The 22,134-nt window shown below is 40.5% G+C and overlaps 1 protein-coding gene across 1 annotated transcript in view; it reads left to right on the top strand.

The window, feature by feature from the left end:
- LOC149244546 (AP-1 complex subunit gamma-2-like) overlaps positions 1-22,134 on the top strand; it is a 221,621-nt gene that overhangs the window by 182,947 nt on the left and 16,540 nt on the right. Inside the window, exons 12-13 of the mRNA XM_089374886.1 lie at positions 21,090-21,194; positions 21,307-21,581. Of these exons, the coding sequence (XP_089231012.1) occupies positions 21,090-21,194; positions 21,307-21,581 (380 nt within the window). The remainder of the gene's footprint in view (positions 1-21,089; positions 21,195-21,306; positions 21,582-22,134) is intronic.

The raw sequence follows: 22,134 nt of genomic DNA, 5'->3' as shown, positions 1-22,134 counted from the left end.
ACAAAATATCATATTTCCATTCAAATTTTGAATTATGAGGAGGGTTATTGATCATAGAACTTGTTTCTGGATCTTTTGCATATTCACTTCAAATCTCGTTAAGCCATTCTTGGACAACGACTAAAATTGCAAGTAATGATGATTCCTTGTCTTTTCTGGATAGAGCATCTGTTATTATGTTATCTTTCCCTTTCTTATGTAATATATCCTTGTCCAAGGCAACAATTTTTTCGATCCACTTTGGTTGTTTTGTAGAGTGTTTTCTGCTGTAGGAGGTGCTGAAGACTATTATGGTTTGTACGTATTAAGAATTTACTTCCCAAAAGATATTGTCTCCACTTGGCTAATGTGTGCATAATAGTGAGCATTTTCTTGTTATATGTAGACTTGAGACATTATTTCTTGTTGAGCTTCCTGCTTTCAAATGTGATTGGGTGACCATTATGCATTAATACTGCTCCTATGCCAAAACCTGAAGCATCACATTCAATTACAAACGACTTTGAAAAGTTTGGAGTTGCCAATATAGGTGCATTAGACATAATTTCCTTCAAGTCTTCAAGACACTTTTTTGCTTCATCAACCCATCGAAATGAGTTCTTTAGAAGGTTCGTTAGGGGTGTGGTTACGTGGGCATAATTTTTAATAAACCTTTGATAGTACCCAATCAACCCTAAGAATCCTCTTAATTTGGAGATGTTATTTGGTTTGGGCCATTCTTTGATCTTATTAGGATCTACTTTTACTCCTTCCTTGGATATTATGTGTCCGAGGTACTCTACCTCTTCATTTCTAAAGGTGCACTTGGACATATTTGCATAGAATTGATGTTCATCTAATATAGTGAGAACTTGCTCTAGATGTTGTAAACGTTCTTTCCATGTTTTACTATAGATTAAAATATCGTCAAAGAACACTAACACAAACTTCTTTAGATATGTACAATTGGCCAATCGGCAGAAGTCTCAACACATAGAGGCATGGTGGAAAGGAATGTGGAAGCTCAAAGCATCCCTCCGAACAAGATTACTCATGTCGTCCATATTGAAGAATAAGGTGCCGGCGGGAGACAACTTGAACAGAAGAGGGCAATATGGACCTTACTGGTGTTGCCTCTGTAAGGACAACACTGAATCTTTGGATCACCTTTTCCTCTCCTGTCTTGTTACAATTGAAATTTGGAACTCCATTCTATCTCATACACTCTCATCCATCAATTGGAGGGGCCAGACCACGAAGGATGTATGGGCAAATTGGTGGTCATTTGTATCATCACCCAAAGCTAGGAACCTCCCCCTACTCATTAGCTGAGAAATTTGGATAGCTAGGAACCGCACTATCTTTCAGGACTTTGCCCCCCACTGGCCATCCATTATAGCCAGAATAATTGCTGACTACAGTTCACTACTCGAGGTCAAGGCCGACTCTCCACCCAGAACTATCATCCTTGAGTCCATTGATCACTCACAACCCTAGGCATATTTTGATGGATCGGCACAAGAAACAGGATGTGGAGGTGGGGCTGCACTATATATTTCAGATTCACATTTCTATCATATTCAAATGGGACTTGGTAATGGCACAAACAACTTTGTTGAACTCATCACTGCCAAATACCTCATACAATTTGCAATTGAAAAGAATTGTCATAATCTACAAGTTTTCGGTGACTCGAAAATTGTCTGCAACTGGATTAATAAAACATCAACATGTCATGCATTCACATTGCGACATATATTGGATGAGGTGCATAGATACATCACATATTTTGACAATTTTGCTTGTCACCATATCTATAGGGAACAGAACACACTCGCTGACAAACTTTCCAAAATGGCAGCGATCAGGCCATGCAACATCTGGATGATCCAGGAGCAGCGGGGAGGAGAATAGTTCTAGTACTACCACCGTCCATACATGGACCAGGCAGATCAGGCTCAATAGGAGCCTGAAATCATTTGATAATTGACTGTTTATTTCTGTTTATATTTACTATGCTTATACATAATCAGTACATGTTCTTAGGAGTACTCTCTGCGTAGAGTAACAAATTTTGAAGTTTATTTATACAACACTTTATTTAAAGACTATCTCCCTGCGTGGAGCACATATTTTTGGTTCTTAAATTTTGGATTGGCACAGAAACACTAAATTTTGCATATGCTCATAGCATCTACAACATGTAATTTTCTTATCTTAATGAAAATTACGATTTTTCCAAGGGGAAAAAAACTTCTTTAGATATAGACGAAATACCTAATTCATGGTGGCTTGGAAGGTTGCTAGAGCATTAGTTAATCCGAAGGGCATTTCCTTGAATTCATAATGACCTTCATGTGTTCGAAAAATAGTCTTCACTATGTCCTCTAGCCTTATTCTGATTCGGTAGTATCCTGATCTCAAGTCCAATTTTGAAAAGCATTGGGTTCCATGAAGTTCATATAGTATTTCATCTAGAAAGGGAATCAAAAACATATTATTACTTGTTACCTTGTTCAGTCCTAGATAATTTACATAGTCTAAAGGATCCATCCTTCTTTCAGACTAGAACTACTGGCGCAACATAAGGGCTTCTACTCTTTGAGATGATTCCACACTTCAAAAGATCTTGGACTAATATTTCTATTTCCATTTTTTGGTGGTGTGGATACCTATACGGCTTGATGTTGACAGGTTTGACCCTGATTTGACTTTGATTATTTGCTCTATTTGTCTTTCAGGGGACATCTTAATAGGAATATTTTGGAACACCTTTTTGTGTTTTTGAATTAGTTTTTGAACTTTAGGTGTTTCTTTTCTAACTAGTCTTGAAGCCAACATCTCTATTTGATGACACTGTGCTACACATGTTGGTGCTCCCTTCTGGATCAACTTCATCATCTGGTATGATGATACAATTTGATTACGAGGGGGTTGGAACCCAACTAACTTGTATTTTTGCCCCTCCCATCTAAAATTTATAAATTTCTTTGGATGGTTGAAGGAGTAAGTTCCGGTTTGTAGCCATCGGATACCTAAGACCACATCCACTCCTAATGGTACATTGTAGAACGAAGATTCTAGATTGTAGTCCCGAATGTGCAATTTGGCTTTATGGCATTTTTCTACTTTTTCAATTTTATTTCCGTTAGCTACTATCACTTTCATGTTGGGCATGGGATATGTGAAAATGTTGAGCCTTCTCGCCATATTAGAGTCCAAAAAGTTGTGGGTGCTATTGGAATCTATTAAAACCATTACATTACTCTTTTTAATATGTCCTTTTAACTCTAATGTCTAGGGCTAAGATATCCCTGTCATGGCCGATAATGACACTTGTAGAATGTTCTCGCTCTCTGATTATGGAGAAAATTGTGGAGAATCTTCAACTTCTTCTACTTCTGATTCTTCATTGTTTGAATCATTGGTTGCTTCACATGTATACATGTTCTTGGTCTCTTTTACCCTAGCACATTTATGTTTCGAATCCATTTTTCACGACAACGTTTGCACTTACCTTCTTTCATTCTTTGCGTTTCCAAGTTAGTTTTTTCTCTAATGAATTGAATGAATGAAATAATTTACATGAGCAAATGAAGCTCAATAAGTAATACAAAGATATTTACAGAAATAGAAACATCAATTTTCTATTAGGAAATAGAAACAACCAGTTTTTTCTAAGAAACTGCTAAAAAAAAACTAGAAACAACTAATTAGAATGAGCATTAATCACTGAATAGCATTATTCTAGTACCCTCCCTTAATGCTCAATCTATTGAAAACACTAATAGACCCTCTGAATTTTACGAACTTATCAGGACCAAGAGGCTTAGTGAAGATGTCAGCGGGTTGCTTCGTTGTGGGAACATATCGCAACTAAATGGATCTGTCTTCAACAAGTTGGCGAATGTAGTGACAATGACTTTCTACATGCTTTGTTCGTTCATGAAAGACTGGATTCTTGCCAAGTTTGAGCACTCCCTGATTATCACATAACAAGGGAGTAAGACCTGTCTGGAAAACATGCATATCTGCAAGCATACGTCGAAGCCAAACTGCCTCACAAGATGCCTTAACTGCTCCCCGATACTTTGCTTCTGTTGAGGAAAGAGCCACTGTCTGCTGCTTCTTATTAGTCCAGGTGACAGCACTGGATCCTAGACTAAACACATACCCAACTGTAGATTTACGGTCATCAACCGAACCGGCCCAATCAGAATCTGTGTAACCATTAAGTATAGGATCGGAACTTCGAGTGTACAGAAGTCCATAATCAGGAGTGCCCCGCACATAACGCAGCACACGCTTCGATGCTATCCAATGATCAGCCTTAGGCGCTGACATGAAGCGAGAAATGTAGCTCACTGCAAAACTGATGTCAGGTCTAGTGGCAGTATGGTAGATGAGGCTGCCCACTAATTGCCTGAATAAAGTTTCATCCACAAGGGGTGAGGATGACTGAGCTGAAAGTTTGAGCCCTGGTTCCATAGGAGTTGTGGCAGGTTTGCAATCTTGCATTCAGAATTTGTCCACAAGATTTCAGGCATACTTAGACTGAGAGAGAAAGATGTTGTTCTCAGTTTGCCAGACTTCAACCCCCAAATAGTAATGAGGAAGTCCTAAATGTGTCATATCAAAAGTGCTGCACAAATCCTGTTTGATTCCATGGATCAAATGTGTTGAGCTGCCAGTAATGATAAGGTCATCCACATAGACAACCACAAACAGAATATCATCACCAGTATGCTTGATATACAGGTTTGCATCAGATGGACTCCGCTGAAAACCATGATCTGTGAGGTACTGATCAATTTTCATGTACCAAGCCCGGGGAGCTTGTTTTAGACCATAGAGTGCTTTGACTAATTTACAGACTTTCTGTTCTTGACCGGCAACCTTGAATCTTGGAGGCTGCGTCATGTAAACTTCTTCCTGTAAATCACCATTCAGAAAAACACTCTTTACATCCATCTGATGGACTTTCCAATTGAACTGAGCTGCTAAGTCAAGGACAAGCCGTATGGTACTCATCTTCGCTGTAGGAGAAAAGGTCTCCTTGTAGTCAATGCCTTCCTTCTGTGAGAACCCTCGAGCAACAAGGTGAGCTTTATACTTGTCTAGGGTTCCGTCTGCTTTGTATTTCACTTTATACAACCATTTGCAGCTAATGGGCTTTTTTTTCTGTAGGAAGATCAAAAAGGGTCCAAGTGTGATTCTTCTGAAGACTTTGGAATTCAGCTTCCATAGCCTGTTCCCACTCATGTGTACCCTTAGCCTCTAAATAGGTTTGAGGCTCAAAAATACTATGCAGATTAGCCATAAGAGCAAAATTTACTGTAGACTGTTGTTTGCTCTTATGTCTAGAAGTTCTACCTTCAAGGAGCTCATTATCCCGGAGATCACCAATGGTTTTAGCCCACCATTTTGGCCGGAGAGTAGAGGAACCAATCTCTGGAGGAGGTGGAGAGGGCTCAGGAACAATAGAAGTAGCAAGAGGAGGGTTATTTTCCGGAGGAAGCTCAGGTAGAGTATCATCGAATACTGATGCTGCATCATCCCTCCCATCAGGTGGACCTACCGGAAGAAGAACACTGTGAGACTGATCCTCAAAACATTGTGCAGAAGGAGGAGACTGAAAGAATCCTCTGTATTCATCAAATACTACATCTCGACTGAAGCTGAGACGACCAGTGGCTATATCTATCAGCCTATAGGCCTTGTGATGATCACTGTACCCTGTCATCATGAGTGTCTGGCTTTTGGAATCCAACTTAGAGTGCTTAGCAGCTGGAATCCAAACATATGCAACCGAGCCAAATACTTTGAGGTGACTGATCTTAGGCTTACAGCCAGACCAAACCTCTTCGGGAGTCTTCCCTTTAACAACTTGAGTAGGTGATCAATTAAGAAGATAAATAGTGGTAAATATTGCTTCAGCCCAGAATTTGTTTGGAACAGTCCTGTGTTGTAACATGGAACGAGCCATTTCAACAACCGTACGGTTGCGGCGTTCGACAACGCTGTTCTGCTGAGGAGTGTAGGGTGTAATTAACTGGCGTTTGATGCCATGAGTATCACAGAAGTTGGAGAAAGCAAAAGAACAAAATTCCCCACCGTTATCTGTCCTAAGAGTCATGATATTACAACCAAACTCTTTTTCAACTAAGGTTTTAAACTTATGAAAGATACTAAATACATCAGATTTATATTTTAGAAAATACACCCACATCTTTCTATTGAAATCATCTACAATAAGCAAAAAATATTTGCAACCAGTAATAGAAGATGTATTCATAGGACCACAAATATCAACATGAATTAGCTGGAGTACCTTAGATGTGCGCCAAGATTCTCCATCCGTGAATGAAGACCGATGTTGCTTGCCAGCTTGACAAGCGCTGCATACTCCCAACTACTGAGTCTGAATATCAGGTAACCCTGACACAAGTCCCTCCTGAGAGAGCTGAGAGAGATACTGCATGTTTAGATGCCAATATCGCTGATGCCACAGAGTGCTGATGGGAGAAACACGCGCTGCTAGAGCCACTTCTAGAGAATCACCCGTGTCAAGAACCCTGTATAGACCATGATCCTCTAGGCCAACAGCAACCGTAAGACTAGTCTCCCTGTCGATAATGGAGCACTTATGCGCATTGAACACTACATCAAGCTGAGGAGAGTTCCTCATAGTCTGGCTGACAGATAGCAGATTAATTTCCATACCAGGAACATAGTACACATTCAGGAAGATGAGTGTGCGCCCACTAGACTGGATCTGAACTGTACCTCTGCCAACCGCTGTGTACTCTTCACCTCCACTGAATACCACGGAATCACTGAAGGGTGAAAAGTCAATAAACCAGTCACGCCTGTGAGAGAAATGGCGTGATGCACCAGAGTCGATGTACCAGGCTGAAGACGGAACATGATCTGAAGACCTTTTAGCCATAAAGGCGTAAAAGGCAGATTTTGTCTGCTCGGAATGTTTTGCAACATTTGCTATCTGATGGGGCCCTCCCCGTTTCTTCTGTTCAGAAGCAATCCTCTGTTGGCAATCTTTCTTCATGTGGCCAAATTTGTGACAGTAATTACACTGCACATTTTTCTTCCTAGCAGGGTCAAAAGGTTGAGAATAACCTTTCTGCTTAAAGGACTGAGAGGACTGATATTTGGCAGCAAAAGCATTTTCTGAGGAGGTTGATGAAGAACCACTACCAAACTGTTGTTTCCAACGATCTTGCTGCATGAGTTTGGTGCATAACTCCGGAAACTTCAGATCAACATTAGTGGAGGTAATATTGAGTGTTTCTGTGAAGTGCTCATAAGGTTTTGGTAGACTTTTCAGAGTGATGACCACCATATCTTCTTCCTCCATGGTCCGACTAATGGCTTCTAGCTGATCTCGAATGTCTTTAATCTTGTTAAGGTGTTCCTGTAAAGATATATGTTCGTCCATCATGATGGAGAACAACTGATTCTTGAGAAAGAAAGCTCTGCTCTTGTCAGATGTCTTGTGCAATTCCTTCAAATGTTGCCAGATCTCGGCAGCTGTCTTGCCGGAAGGAATTTGCGGTAATTGACTATTAGTCATAGAGAGTTTGAGAAGCATAACAGCCTCTCGATTTCGATCATCAAACTTATCCTGATCTGTACCAGGTGTACCAGGACTGAGCTCTTTTCCTAAAACAAGCTGATCAAGACGCCTATATTCAAAAATGGTCAACATTCTCTGTTTCCAGATGTTATAATTGGTGCCATTAAAGCGTTGACTGCCTTCCAACATCAGGTTGGTAAGGGAGGCCATCTGCACGTTTCCCAAGATATAGGAAAAAATCTGACAGGTGCTGGAAAAAAAATATAACCAGAAATCGTTCTGAGAAGCTTAGGCAGGAAGAGATGCCAAATGCTGATTCTTTCACGCAGGATCGAACACCGAGAAGCACGATTTACGTAACTAATCACTGGTTTAGGAACTGGTTTAATTCGAAATTGAGCTACTTGCAATAAACGCAGAACAACAACGTGCAATTTATCCCTTGAACCCACAATATAAAAAACTTTCTACGTGAAAGATGACCGTGGATTTCACAATCGTTGACTGAAGAAAAAACTGCTACGGACTTACGCTGGAACTCGTATGGCAACTTGTGAATGGCAGGACACCCAATCCACGGGCACGGAAAAAGATTTTGACGTTTGAAACTTGCTGAACGCTGAATATACTTTATTACCGTCGTAGCCGCTCCCAGCTATATGTCCGTCTGCGGAAATGCTAAATTAATGGCGCAGTCGGTGATGGCACAGCGTGCTGCCCTCTAGTCGTTACGCTGTCGTAGAACACGCAGATTAATACTGGAACGGAGCAGGTGGACAAATAAACTAAACACAAAAAAATGTGAATGTTTTCCGGCTTGACGCCGAGCACGGTGCCGCCGAAACCACGATCACCACGATCCCGCTCTTCTTAATTCAAAAAACTTTGGTTGAGTCGAATGCAGAAGCCGACCAATTGCCAGGAAAATTTTCGGTGACAGAAACGTTTGATGGCGTCGTCGCGTTTCTCACCGACAACCGAAGCTAAGAGAAGATGACAATCGACGCAGGCCGACGGTCGCTTTTGTACGCTGTGTTCCTACTGTTGTTCGTTACTTTCGTTCTCTCTGCCGCATAAAATAACAATTTTGTCTCAGCGAAAAACCCTGACAGCGATCAATGAACACGACCCTTCCAACTGTGGACTCGGCTTGCCTGCGGCTTTTACTGTGGACTCGGCTTCAAACAACGCCAACGCACGAGAAATGAGCTTATACAACTAAGGAACGAGCAGGGTAATAGTGAAACCCCAAACAGAACCCGTCCTCTACTCAACAAGCAACAATGTCAGGTAAAACGGAGAATCGCTCTTCAAGTTTGAACAACGTCAACCAATGTGAAAACAAACACTCAGATGCAGGGTCCTAGAAAGCAGTTTCAAAATGAAAAACAAAATTTTTCACACACTGAAAAATTATTTTGAAAAGCTAACTTAGCTCTGATACCATAATGAATTGAATGAATGAAATAATTTACATGAGCAAATGAAGCCCAATAAGTAATACAAAGATATTTACAGAAATAGAAACATCAAGTTTCTATTAGGAAATAGAAACAACCAGTTTCTTCTAAGAAACTGCTAAGAGAATAAAACTAGAAACAACCAATTAGAATGAGCATTAATCACTGAATAGCATTATTCTAATATTCTCCTTCACGTAGATGTGGTGGAACATGTTGCGTATTATGTGTGTTACCATTTTGGGAAAATCTTTGTCCCAAATATACTTTTTCAATTTTTGGCCACTCTATCCTTTTGAGCTTCTTTTCTGCAGCTTTTGCTTTCGGTCTTGCTTCTTCTATAAAAGTGATGTCATGAAGCCTAAGCTCAGCTTGGAGATGTGGTTTAAGTCCCATAATGTATAATTGAATAAGACGAGTCTCTGATAACCCAAGTACTCCTGTAGCTAGAGTTTCCCATTCTCTAGTGTATTCATCCACATCTCCCTTTTGTTGCAGCCTAGTGAGTGTTGCAAAGAACTCTTCTTGTTTGACACCTTGGAACCTCTTAAAGAATGCAGTTTTGAATTTCTTCCAATTGATAGCGGGTGTCATTTTCTTCCACCACATATACTAATCATATGCGTTGCCTTCAATTTGCATGGATGCATGCTTGATCCTTTCATCATCATTGTCAACACTATAAATTTCGAAATCTTCTTCTTCTTTATTGAACCGTGCAACACTATATTTCTCGTTATCATCAAATTTGAAGAGATCAAATTATTCTCTTTGTTGATATGTAGCAACTGGTGGGGTGAAGAAGGGGTATTGATTGGAGAGGTGCATATTTGAGTATTGAATCCAACGCTGCATATTTTGGAAATTTGTGTTGCTATTTTGTTGATTGTGCCTGGAAGATGCTTTTGGAGACTTAGGAGTCTGGAGTGAATATCATGTATCCAAAGGATCTTGGTGTTGAGTAGCTTCATTATTCTGGTGAAGTTGATCAGGTGTAACGTTCAACTTTCCACAAATGGACTTCAACATTACCATTGTTTCATTATAAGTTACTATTGCTTCATTGTGATTCCGATCCACCTTATTTGGAAGGTTTGCATGATCCCTTTTAAAGTAGTTATGGTTATGTTCGAGTTGATTTTTTATTCTCTTCGTTGTGCCCTCGAGCTCTTCATTTTTTTCGGCATGTCCGATGACCTTAGTCTCAAGACCTATCAAATTTTTATTAAAATCATCTATCGACATTGATGAAGACAATGATCGAGTATGTGGTGGTGTATATTTATCCAGCTTAACCTTTTTTCTTAACTTGACCCTAATTGTTTTCTTTTAACTATATATATATATATATATATATAACTCTTTTTAGTCACTTTATATATAGTTAAATATTAATTAACATATATGGTTATTAAATATTAATTAATTATATAATTATAAATCATATAATAAATTAATATTATAAGTATATAGTAATTAATATAACTATAAATTGTTGAATCGATTGAATAGCCCTTTCATGGATTCGAAGGATACAATGCAGTGGACGTGACGTCTGATGGAATGCGTCAAGGGTGGGTCGATTGAGCGAGGAACGAAGATAGGTTGGCTACACGATTGACCACCGCTAGGTAGGCAGATTGGGTGAGTGGAGTGCGTGGCAGAGATAGAGGAATTGGTTTTCTGTGACAGACATGGGGCTAGCGAACAAGGTTGAATGGGATGGTATACATAATGTTTTTCAGGGGATGTTAGACGAAGGTCGACCAAAATATGGCAGTGGTTGGATGAACAATGGTACGAGGAAGCGGTAGGGAGGATGGACGAACCCAGCGCAGGGAAGAACGATAGGGGAGTGTGTTGATAGTGGGACAGTAATGTGTGAGTGGCGTATGAAGGGTTTGTGCAGCAAGAGGGCATCTGAGGACCGATTGCTCTGATACCAAATGGAACATTAAATCTTAGAAAACAAATATATATATATATATATATATATATATATATATATATAGAATGATGATGTTTTTTTTTCCAAAGAAAAAATCAGTGACTTTTTACTAATAAAAAATGAAAAGTTACATTGTGTGGATGCATAAATCATTCATGAATTGTCCCGAGGGAACCGTGTGTGAACAAACCCGCAGTAGCAAAGCTATCAAAAAATAAGAATAAAAAATAAAATTACAGATTGGTAGATAAACTGGACTTTTCTTTTTTGCCTTTTTTCTTTTGGACTTTTTGCCAGACCCCAAGGGATGGAGTAGTAGCGACAATTGCTAGTTCATTATTTCTGGAGATTGAATGATGATGTTACTTAGAACGGCCCCTAGCTTGTATATCACCTTGAGTGCCTTTTGGTGAAAGGGCATGATCTCTGATCGTGCCCTTTAGCCTAATTAATCTAAAATTACAGAATTGTTAATTTTTTTACATAACAATTACCCTCTAAGCATTAAAATAAGATAGAAAAATCATAGCATGTTAAGTCAAGATTTTGTTTGAGTGATGGGTATTTTTTTAGTAGGCTCATGATAGAGGAGTTCAACAACCAATGCCACTAACATCAAGGTACATAGAGGGCTTGGTGCTCTTGATTCCCTCCAGTCCTGAAATCTTGGAAAACTATTAAGTCTGTTGGATTTTGAGTGAGATCTAAAATTTTGTTTTCTCCATATGAAATCCAGTGAGGTCAAAACCACTCTCAAACATCTTGAGTCATTTCATGGTAATGTTAAAAATTTAAGTAAAAGGATGAAAAGGAAAACGCATAGCAATAATAGGGCCATATGCTTGAATATTAGGCACCTATTCAGGGCTAGTGCCCAACTAAGACAAACATTAAAAGAAAAAGGCATAACAAGCCCCACTTGTTGCATTCTATGTGGCTTAACTGTACCGAACCGGACAAAAATGATTCAAGTCACCGGTTTGAACTAGTTTTTGCCTCAAAGCGGCCAGACCGGTTTGAACCGGCTGGTCCGGTTCGACCCTTGTAACAGTGGTGGTAAGTGGTCTGGTGGAGTTTATGTAATATCCCCAATTTTGTGAGCATGGGAGTCACTAAGGAATTTTACCCAATTTTAGTAATATTAATTAAAAATGGGCAAATATTATTGGAGAAAGGTGGCTAGTATTACTTTATCAAGGAATAGCGGCAAATTATTATTTTATTATATTGTGGAAAAAGTGATTTAGTAGAAAATGGCCCCCACCAATCACATAATATTAGAAAAAAAGAGTCTAGAGGAATGAGGAGAAATTATAAAAAGAGGATGGACTCATTTTGTGGATTATCTTTGACATTTGCAAACAAACACTCATTTGTACACTTTGCTATTTAGCAAGTCTACCGACTGTTTAGCCACGAGTCTTTCAAGCGGGAGATTCAACCTCTACTTCGGGGGACCATCCGTGCCCGGCCTAGGGAGGCTGTTCTACGGGGGTTTTTAGGAGTTATGGGGCAGCGACACACATCAGTAACCAACGTAGAGAGGGGAGTGCGTATTTCTGGGCAACCAGGAATCACACAGAGGGAGTTTGAGACCAGCAGGGATCTCATTGCTTGTCGGGAGGTCAGGGAGTTGAGGTAGCAACATTGGGCATGCATTTTTGCTAGAGCTTTCAGCGAGCTAAGCCAACATACCAGCAATTCACATTTCTGGGCAAAGGGATAGCGCAGAGGCCACTCGACAGAATTTCGTGGTGTTTGGGAACAATTGATATGGGCCAAGAGTTCATCCATGAAGTTAGGAGTTGGATAGCAGGGGTGAACCCAACATTTTGGAGGAGTTTGCAGAGGGATTTGCAGGCAGTTTCCAGCAGGTCGAATTTGGCAGCCACAGCTGGGGTGAGGCTCCAAGGGGGTCGAAAAACAAAAGTCAAAACTGGCCAAATTCCCTTCTGGGTTTTTCTGAGTTTTGGCCAAGGAGTCCGAGATTAAAAGCATATAAATTTCTGGGCGGTTTTAGTGCACTTCCAGCGATTCGAAATGCAGCAAGGAAACAGTTTTCTTGGCAATGCAGTGCAGATTGGTGCAACAGCTGGGCAACCTTCAACTCAACGATTTTCCTACATGGGTTTGGTCTTGCTTGTCCATTGAGACAAGCCCAGGGGCAACATTCCACTATCTATTGTATTTGTCTTGCAGAAATATAATAAAATGGCTCAAAAGTTCTTCATTTGCAGTTTTTCTGTGGGTGCTTGATGAATATTTCGTTTTTGTATTTTGCTACGTAGAATATTTATTGTTATCACTTGTATTTCCTATTTAGGAACATTACAGTGGTATTAGAGCATGATCTTGGCCAGCTGTGGGGGAGCTAACAAGATCATGGAGGTTTTGGCCATGCATGCATAGTGACTGGTGAATTTATGGGCACTCCAATGACACAGAAAGAGAAGAGTACATAGGGGATCATGGAGGAGTTGATGAGGCAGAACCAACAGTTGAGGAGACAAAACCAACAGGTCCTAGAGAGGATGCAACAAATGGTGGGGATGTTGAGTCATACCCAACAGAGAAGCCATGTGCATGCACGCACAACCCAATAGTACAACACCCATACGTATGGCCAATTTGGTTGTCCTACCATGCCTCATTTTTTGGATGAGCCAAAGGAGAAGCATGGGTCAAGGACGAGATCATCCTGTAGAGGAGGGCAGTTAGAGGGTGAGACTGGGGGGGTTTCTGCTGGTGGAGACCGGGCTTTAGATGTCAGGAGCTTGAGGAGGAGGTTGAGCATGAGGACATGCAGGATGGTGAGGGGCACATTGATATACCCAATGTGGCACAAGAGTCACCATTGTTGGAGACCTCTTTGATAGCACAGGTTGACACCTTGGTGGAGATAGTAGAGCCTACACCCCTAAAGTCATATGTTGATGAGGTGTTGTCCCTAGGTGAGGTGCTAGGAGACACAAAGGTACCCAGAGCCATGACTGAGTTCCCTGACGACAGCCACCTACAACAACATGGAGAATACATAAAGGGATGTGAGATAGTCATGGAGGGGCAGGTTGTGACCCATGTAGAGCCCATGGTGGAGGAGGACGAGCAGTCGTATTTTGGGCTTGCCACTGATTTAGAGCATACAGATGCACAAACCGTCACCAAAGCCACAATACTTCTAGATAGTAGCTCGCTTCAGGCTTATATAGATGGGACTTGCAACATTTCTAGGCTACCTCTACACAACAAAGAGGGAGGTGCAAATTACCCCGACAGATTTTATGTACCGACCAGGTCAGTGTGATGAGGCGACATGAGCTACACATGGAGCAACATTCGCAGGATGGGCGACTGGTTTCATGTATGGTTGTTTGTGCATTCGATCCCTCTCTCAGGATTGGATGGCGAGAGATATTGAGTTGGTATCCGGTGGAGCTGGTTAGGAGGTTAGATGCATCCATGGCCATAGTTCAACAGAGGCTATGGATTACCAGAGGGGCTAGAGAGCCACACTGTTGTTGGGATCCAGGTGGGATTCTCTTTCACATCGTGGAGTCAGTAGGTGATGGTAGTAGTCGCATGATGGACTTGGTGGTTGGGCACACACACCGTTTCATATCCCCTGCAGAGTTCCTGACAACACTAGTGACAGGATTGATTGACAGGGGAGCAGGCAGATTTCATGAGTTGTCATGGCATGTTGGGCATACATGGGATTGTAGGATGATTAGCCTACTTTGGCAGGAGTTGGTAGGAGGAGGTGGCATCAGCAGGCCACCAGACAGGGTATTGTATGGAGATGGTGCTCTCTCACTGGTATATTGGACACCAAAGCTACTGAGGATAGGCTCAGTAGTGTTATTCACGTTAGCATGTAAAGAGTTAGGCCGCTTAGGTCTATCTGGGCAGATGAGGAGATATAGCTCACATTGTGGAGGGCTTACCAGCAGAGTGGTAGTAGAGATGGTGACCCTGATAGGATGCAGGAGGATGCCTATGGACTCAGTCTTAGACCTTGATATCTAGGGGTGTATAGGGGTATGCAAGGATGCACAACAATACACGGAGGAGCACGAAGGTGTGCAGGGTTGCGTCGTGGTGTAGGAGGAGCGGTTCACATATTAATGGACACATCGATATAGGAGGGATACCAATTGATCCAAGATGATGTAGCAGCATGTAGCAGGGTTCGGTGGTGCATAGAGATGTGTGATTGGGTGCAGTTGTATGCCAGGAGACACGAGGATACATGGTTATATGCAGTAGTGTGTGAGGTTGCAATGCGGACAGAGGGAGTGCTACTAGCAGGGAGATTCCTTGACGAGGATGTTAGGCATGTCATTGGGGTGGACATACCCAGGTTGGGAGAGTGAATCGATCACAGGATGGGTTGGGAGTGTCCACATGGGTTCTTGATCATACTCATCGGAACCCACACATCTTCCACTCGTTGGCACCACGAGCAGTTGAGGGGAGCCTTGTTGTGTTCGATCCAAGCCCATAGTGTGGATAGCAGGACTTGTGGGATTTTCCTGAGATGACGCTATGAGATTCAGTGCCTCAGGGGCATGATAGATATTCTACAGTGGAGGAGCAAGGTCGGTGCGCGAGTTGACAACCACAGGTTGGGAGATGAGGTGATATTCTGCAGGGGTGGCATATCGTTCATCACTGAGCTTACACCTGGGGAGCTGGTCATGGGGGAGACATGTGCCACTCTTTCCATAGGGCATGTCGGGATCCTGCATGAGCAGAGGATACCATGTATGATTGAGGAAATTTTCCAGTGGGTGTTGGGCTCCAGACATTGTATTGGCACATTATCGAGAGGGTGGGTGGCAGACTTAGTGGTGATGGTTGGCAGGAGCAGGATGGATCCACATACATTGAGTCGATTGTGAGTATCAAAAACCCATCTATTGGCTGCATTCAGGGGGTAGCTATTTGGCACCTGCAGTTTTCTGCGGTCATCAGTAATAATTAGTGGCAAGAATAGGGCAGTTTAGCATGTATTAGATTAGTTCATGATATATGGAGCATATATATTGATTCCATTGACAGAATGAAGACATGTTCATACATCCTTCTGCTGGCTCGATGTATTGTGGAGAGGGATGAATGAAGAAATAGAGGGACAAATCACTGCTTCTCTACTAGCCGAGTTCATGCCTTAAGAGGCCGAGTTCCTTTAAAAGTGTCTTTTTAATATATATTTTTTTATAATTATTCAAAACTCCTTTAATCCAATTTCCTATTATCCTTAATATTTCAAAACTCCTTTGTATTCTTTTTATATAATTCTACTTACGTTTTTTTTTAATTTCCTTTTGTACTTTAAAAACAATATTTAAATATTGTTTCGATTGACTTTTTTTAAATACCTTATTGTCCTTTGTATTTATTTTTTTAGAAAAGAGATCAAACCCTTTCATCAACAAGCTTTGAGGACAAAACTTTTTGAAGGAGAAGGCAATGTTATGAACATAAATTATGTAAAAATAAATAAAAATAGATAATAAATAATAATCATAATAATATAAATATAATAATAAATAAAAGTAAATTAACTAATGGTTAGTTAGTTAATAATGAAAAGACGTGTCTTAGAGACATGCCTGTTTGTGAAAGGGTACTTACCTGGCTATATATACAAGACCCTCATTCTCATTTGTACTCATTCTATCACCAATTCTTTATATAATATACAATTTACACTTACTATCCTATGATGGATGTATTTGTTTGCGAAGCATTTTAAATATTTCCGCTGCGTATACGACTTCTGGTCATTACAAAAATTGATGCCTCGGTAGACAACACCTTGAATAATTTTTTTACTACAGAGGCAGATCGGAAGCAACAAACTGGAAGCTATATGGGCCTCAATTGAGGTATGGGCAGGATGGTCCTCGATTCAATTCTATGTCTGTTAATGTGCAATGATAGAATAGTGATAGAAATGCGATGCTGTGTGTGGCATAGAAATCAATGGATGGTAATTTTCCTTTAATTGAAATTTGTAATTAATGTACAGAAGTTAATTTTGTTTGATTAGAAAAATCATGCAATTAATAGTCGTATAGCAGTCAGAAGAATATACGGATGCACCACAATTTGTACAGATCTAAGTAACCAGATTCGTCCTATAGAGCCCACGAATCCGAATCCGTCGTGTCCGACACGATTCTCTCGAGATTCGTGTCCAAAAAACATGACACGTCGTGTCCTATTTGGACACGTCGAATCCCCCAACATGTCACGATTTTGGTAGCGTGTCACGATTTTGGAAATCGTGTCTTGTTTTCCAGGACTCACTAGGCAGAAAAAGTGACCTGCGCAGGTATGAAAAGGCCGCATTTGGTCATTATAGCCATGCATATTTTCATTTGGCAAGCGTTTTGTGAGTTGTTGGCAAGTGGAGAAGGGTTTGCAGCAAGGAGTTAAGGGAGTAGAGCATTCGACAAGGAGATTCAAGCACCAGGTAAGTGCATTTCACCTCCATTTTTTTGCATTTCTTACATCAGTTCGTATATGATTTTTTGTTTACAAATTTGTGCATGTTTTGTTCATTTCTTTTACAGTATTCATGGCTCAATCAAAGGCAGCAGTTAGAGGGCAAAGGAAGGGCAAGAATGTCATGGGTGGAGATGCCCCTCCTCCCCCAATATCATCAGAGTTTGCTGCAAGTAATTTTGAGGGAAGAGGAGGACCTAAAGACAATGATAAATATCCATTGTGGAAATATGTCACAAGAGAGGATGGGCCAAACACCAAGGGAAAGGGGGGAGGCAATGTGCAATGGAAATGCAACTTTTGTCACATTTCTTTCAAAAGCACATATTACCGTGTGAAATCACATTTGTTGGCTTTATCGGGTTGTGGGATTGGAGCTTGTAAAGCTGTTTCTTTTCAAAAGAGAAAAGAATTGGAAAAGGAGTCCAATGTTGATATGGAACATGTGGCTTCAAAATCAAGAAAACCCAAGAATGAAGAGCCCCTTCCACTTTTGAGGAAAGCCACCACCAAATTTCCATTTGAGAGTTCTACTTCTAGTGGGGGACAAGCATAAAAAGGAAGAGCACTTGGTCCAATGGAAAAGATTTTCCAAAAAGATAGACGGGATGAACTTGATCTCACCATTGCCTTCTTCTTCTATCAAAACTTCATATCATTTATGTTGCACGCTCACCTCTATTTATTGAGATGTGCCGAGCTCTAACTCAAGGGGCTCCAACAGGGTATGTGCCTCCTGGGACAGAGAAGCTGAGAACCACATTGTTGACGAAGGCAAAAAAATAGGTGCAAAAAATGCTTGAGCCTATTGTAGCATCATGGCCAACATCTGGGGTTAGCATTGTTTCTGATGGATGGACAGATCTAGCACGACACCCAATCATCAACTTCATGGTGTCTTCCTTGATTGGTCCAGTTTTCATGAGAGCAATGGATACACTTGGCGAATACAAGGATGCACAATTTATTGGGGAGTTATTTATTAAAGCTATTAAAGATGCAGGTGTTGATTCTTGTGTGCAAATCATTATAGATAATGCACCTGTTTGCAAGGCTGCTAGCATGATTGTGGAAGCTAAATATCCACAAGTGTTTTGGACACCTTGCATTGTCCATTCATTGAACTTAGCACTGAAATCCATTGCTTCTGATGTGCCTTGGATTGGAAGCATTATTGAGGATGCAAGACATATCCGTAACTTTGTGCAAAATCATACAAATGCCCTCACTATCTACAAGGAGTACACTAATCTAACATTGTTGAAGATTGCTGATACACGGTTTGCATCTTCATTCATGATGTTGAAGAGGTTGAGGGAGGTCAAGACCGCTTTTGGGTCCATGGTTTTTTCTGAGTTTTGGTCTTTTTGGAGAAAGACAGATCAGGTAGCCTCTAAAAGAGTGAAGGACACAGTGCTAGATGATGCTTGGTGGGAGAGGGTAGATTTAATTATTCAGATCATGGACCCTATCATTTCTTTGCTTCGATTTGCAGATACAGACAAACCCGTCCTAGGAGAGGTTTATAAGGGATGGGATTCCATGATTGAGTCTGTGAGGAGCATTATTCTACAGAGTGAGTGCCCCGAGTATGAGCTATCACCAGAGGCCTTCTATGATACCATACATGATATTCTTGTCAGCAGATGGGACAAGAATTGTACACCTTTACATTGTTTGGCTCATTCATTGAACCCCAAATACTACAGCCAGGAGTGGTTGAATGATGGACCTTCCCGCAGATTCCCTCCTCACATGGATGGTGAAATCTCACAGGGGAGGAAAGAGGCATTCAGGCAGATTTTTCAGGATAGTGCATTGTTTGCTGAGGTGGAGGATGCCTTTGCAGAGTTTTCCACTGGCAGTGGTCGATTTGGAGGTTATGATGTGATTAGAGACAGGGGGCCTAAGAAGCCCTATTCTTGGTGGGCAAATCATGGGGCAACAAGCCCTCCTCTTCAACAGTTAGCCATGAGGCTCCTCTCTCAGGTGACTTCATCCTCTTGTTGCGAGAAGAATTTGGAGCACATATGGGAATTTGTATAGTGTGAAGAAGAGCAGGCTTGAGTAGTCCAGGGCAGAGACAATGGTGTATGTGCACACCAACCTTTGTCTTATTTACAGGCAGAGCGAAGAGTGGTTGAAGGGAAAGACAAAGATGTGGGATGTCTTTCCTGATGATATGGGTCTGGACACCAGTGTTGAGTTGGCATTGGCCAACATGGATCTCAATGATTCAGTGCTAGAGCCTGTTAGATTTGATGAATTAGAGGGGTCATCCTCCACACCAGTAGATGCAGAGGCGACTATGGATACAGGGGAAGAGGAGGATGCAAAGGAGAGCAGTGGGGACCATGATGATGAGGACATTGATGCTGATTGATGCCTTGAGGCTTGTATACCTGTATTTGTTTTATATTTTCTATTTCTATTTGCCATTGGCATTGCACCAACACTACCTATGTAACAAATTTTGATTTGATGACTTAATGAGAAAACTACAGTTGTCAATGTGTTTATCTTACTATCTTGTAGTTATAAGTTGTCTTTCAGTTATGAATTATGAATCATGATTTATGTGACCAGTACCACTGACATTTATTTGAATTTTGTATGTACTATGCATGCTAATAGCTATAGATGAAGATCTATGTTTGAAATCAATAAATTTGTATCATTAATTAAAATTTGTGTAAGAAATATCTAATTTTTAATATATATATATATATATATATATATATATATATATGTTTTAATAAAATAATATATAACGAATCCTACGTGTCCTGTTTCGGGGGGTCAACGTGTCTGAATCCGACACCACGAATCCTGAATCCTACGAATCCCGAATCCCCGTGTCAGGTGACTTAGGTACAGATACACACAGTGGTGGCTGTTATGGGGACGTGCTTGTGGCTGTACAGCTCTTTGTTTTCTTTTTTTTATCGAACCATGTGTTTGTGTGTGTGTGTGTTTTGATTCCTGATTTTTTAAGTAACCGACTTTGTGATTCATAATAAATAATAAATAAAAATGAGTTTAGACCGAGAACAATTATACGCTCGACAATCAAGTGAAACATCCAGAGAGGAAGACAAAAGAATCAATCATCAAACAGTGCCACAACAGAGAGGGCAATTTCATAAAGTCACAAGTAAAAATACAAAAAAAATGTGGTGTTTTGTGAGTATGTGTACTAGAAGTGGAGGTTGTATTCCATTCATCCACATTGAAATCACCAAGACTGAGTTTGATAATGTCATCTGGAAAGTTGATTGGATTAAGAGGAGTTGAGGTAAGTGGGAGCTTTCCATGGAAGCTTTTCTAACTTCAGGTCGACGAACTCTGAGAAGAGGAATTGTCGGTTTGTTATTTTAATAGAACCAGCATTGTTATATGATTTGTTATTTATATTTTATATTTTCTTTTACACCTGACTTGGAGATGCCTTCGGTATTCGAGGCATTATACTGAACATTTATACTTGCTAATCATATTGACCACTGTTTAGTTATTTGTGGACATGAATATAATCTCTCTTTCTCATTCAAAAAATATCAATGGTGATTTCTGACTCTTTTTTTGTCTGCTGAAGGCGAATAAAAGATTTGATTATTCAACACAAGGGAAACTTTGCTCTAGAGTTGCAGCAGAGGTCAATTGAATTTAGCTCCATTCTTCACAAACACCAGAATCTTAAGTATGATTTCAATATCATGTTACTAGAGTTCTATGCATTCTATGTTCCTATTTAAGAATTTAAGTCACTGGATGTGTAAATTCTTAAGCTAATAGGGACCATTACCTTGCAGGTCAGCATTGGTGGAGCGAATGCCAGTTCTAGATGAATCAACATATAGTGGAAAGAAAGCGGATGCAGCAGGTGCTGTCCTTGTGGATAGCAAAACTAAAGTTTCTCCAGGAACACCTGCAAGCATTCCAAATGGAGTAAGCAAGCCACCAACGAATGCTCTTATGGACTTGCTTGATTTGAGTGTGGATGAAGTTTCTTCTCCTGCTGTATCTGCTGGGGATTTTCTTCAAGATCTTTTAGGAATTGGTTCTTCCCCAGATCCAGCATTACCTGGTACCTCCAGCATTCTTTTCTGTTGTTATTATACTGATTTTTCATTTCATTTCATCATCAGAAGGACATATCTTGTACCCCTACTGTTTTTGGTTGAAATTCTAATGCTGGATATAATCTCTAGCCTCATTGACCTATTTTGGTTCCTAGTGGACATTAATATAAATTTCATTTTCAATATCAATTTCTGGTATTTGTGCGTATGCATTTTGGGATCATCCAAACAGGTTTAAGTTCTAGTATTACTTTTGAAAAGGAGTAGGGGAACTACACATGATATTAATCTCACCTTCTCACTGCCACATCCCCAAGAGGAATATATTTTGCATATTCTGTTGTACTGTTAGCTGTGGTGTTCCAAGTTTTTTTTTTCATTTAAATGAGGACCTACTTGGTTTTTCTTGAGATGTATATTCTGTCTATGTACCACCAAGTTCTTGGATGAGGTGACACATGGATGCATCTTAGGTTGGGTTCAAAATGGGACACCCTCAAATTTCAGAGGTCAAGGGAATGTTGGATGGGGATCCTGTCCTAGATATTAAATATTTAA

This window comes from Pinus tabuliformis, chromosome 8 (genome assembly GCF_031772625.1).
Source record: "Pinus tabuliformis cultivar Carrire ecotype Pingquan chromosome 8, CPIR1, whole genome shotgun sequence".
In the NCBI taxonomy this organism is placed as follows: domain Eukaryota; kingdom Viridiplantae; phylum Streptophyta; class Pinopsida; order Pinales; family Pinaceae; genus Pinus; species Pinus tabuliformis.
The sequence above is the reverse complement of the archived record's forward strand: the minus strand, read 5'-3'. Positions and strand labels throughout refer to the sequence as shown.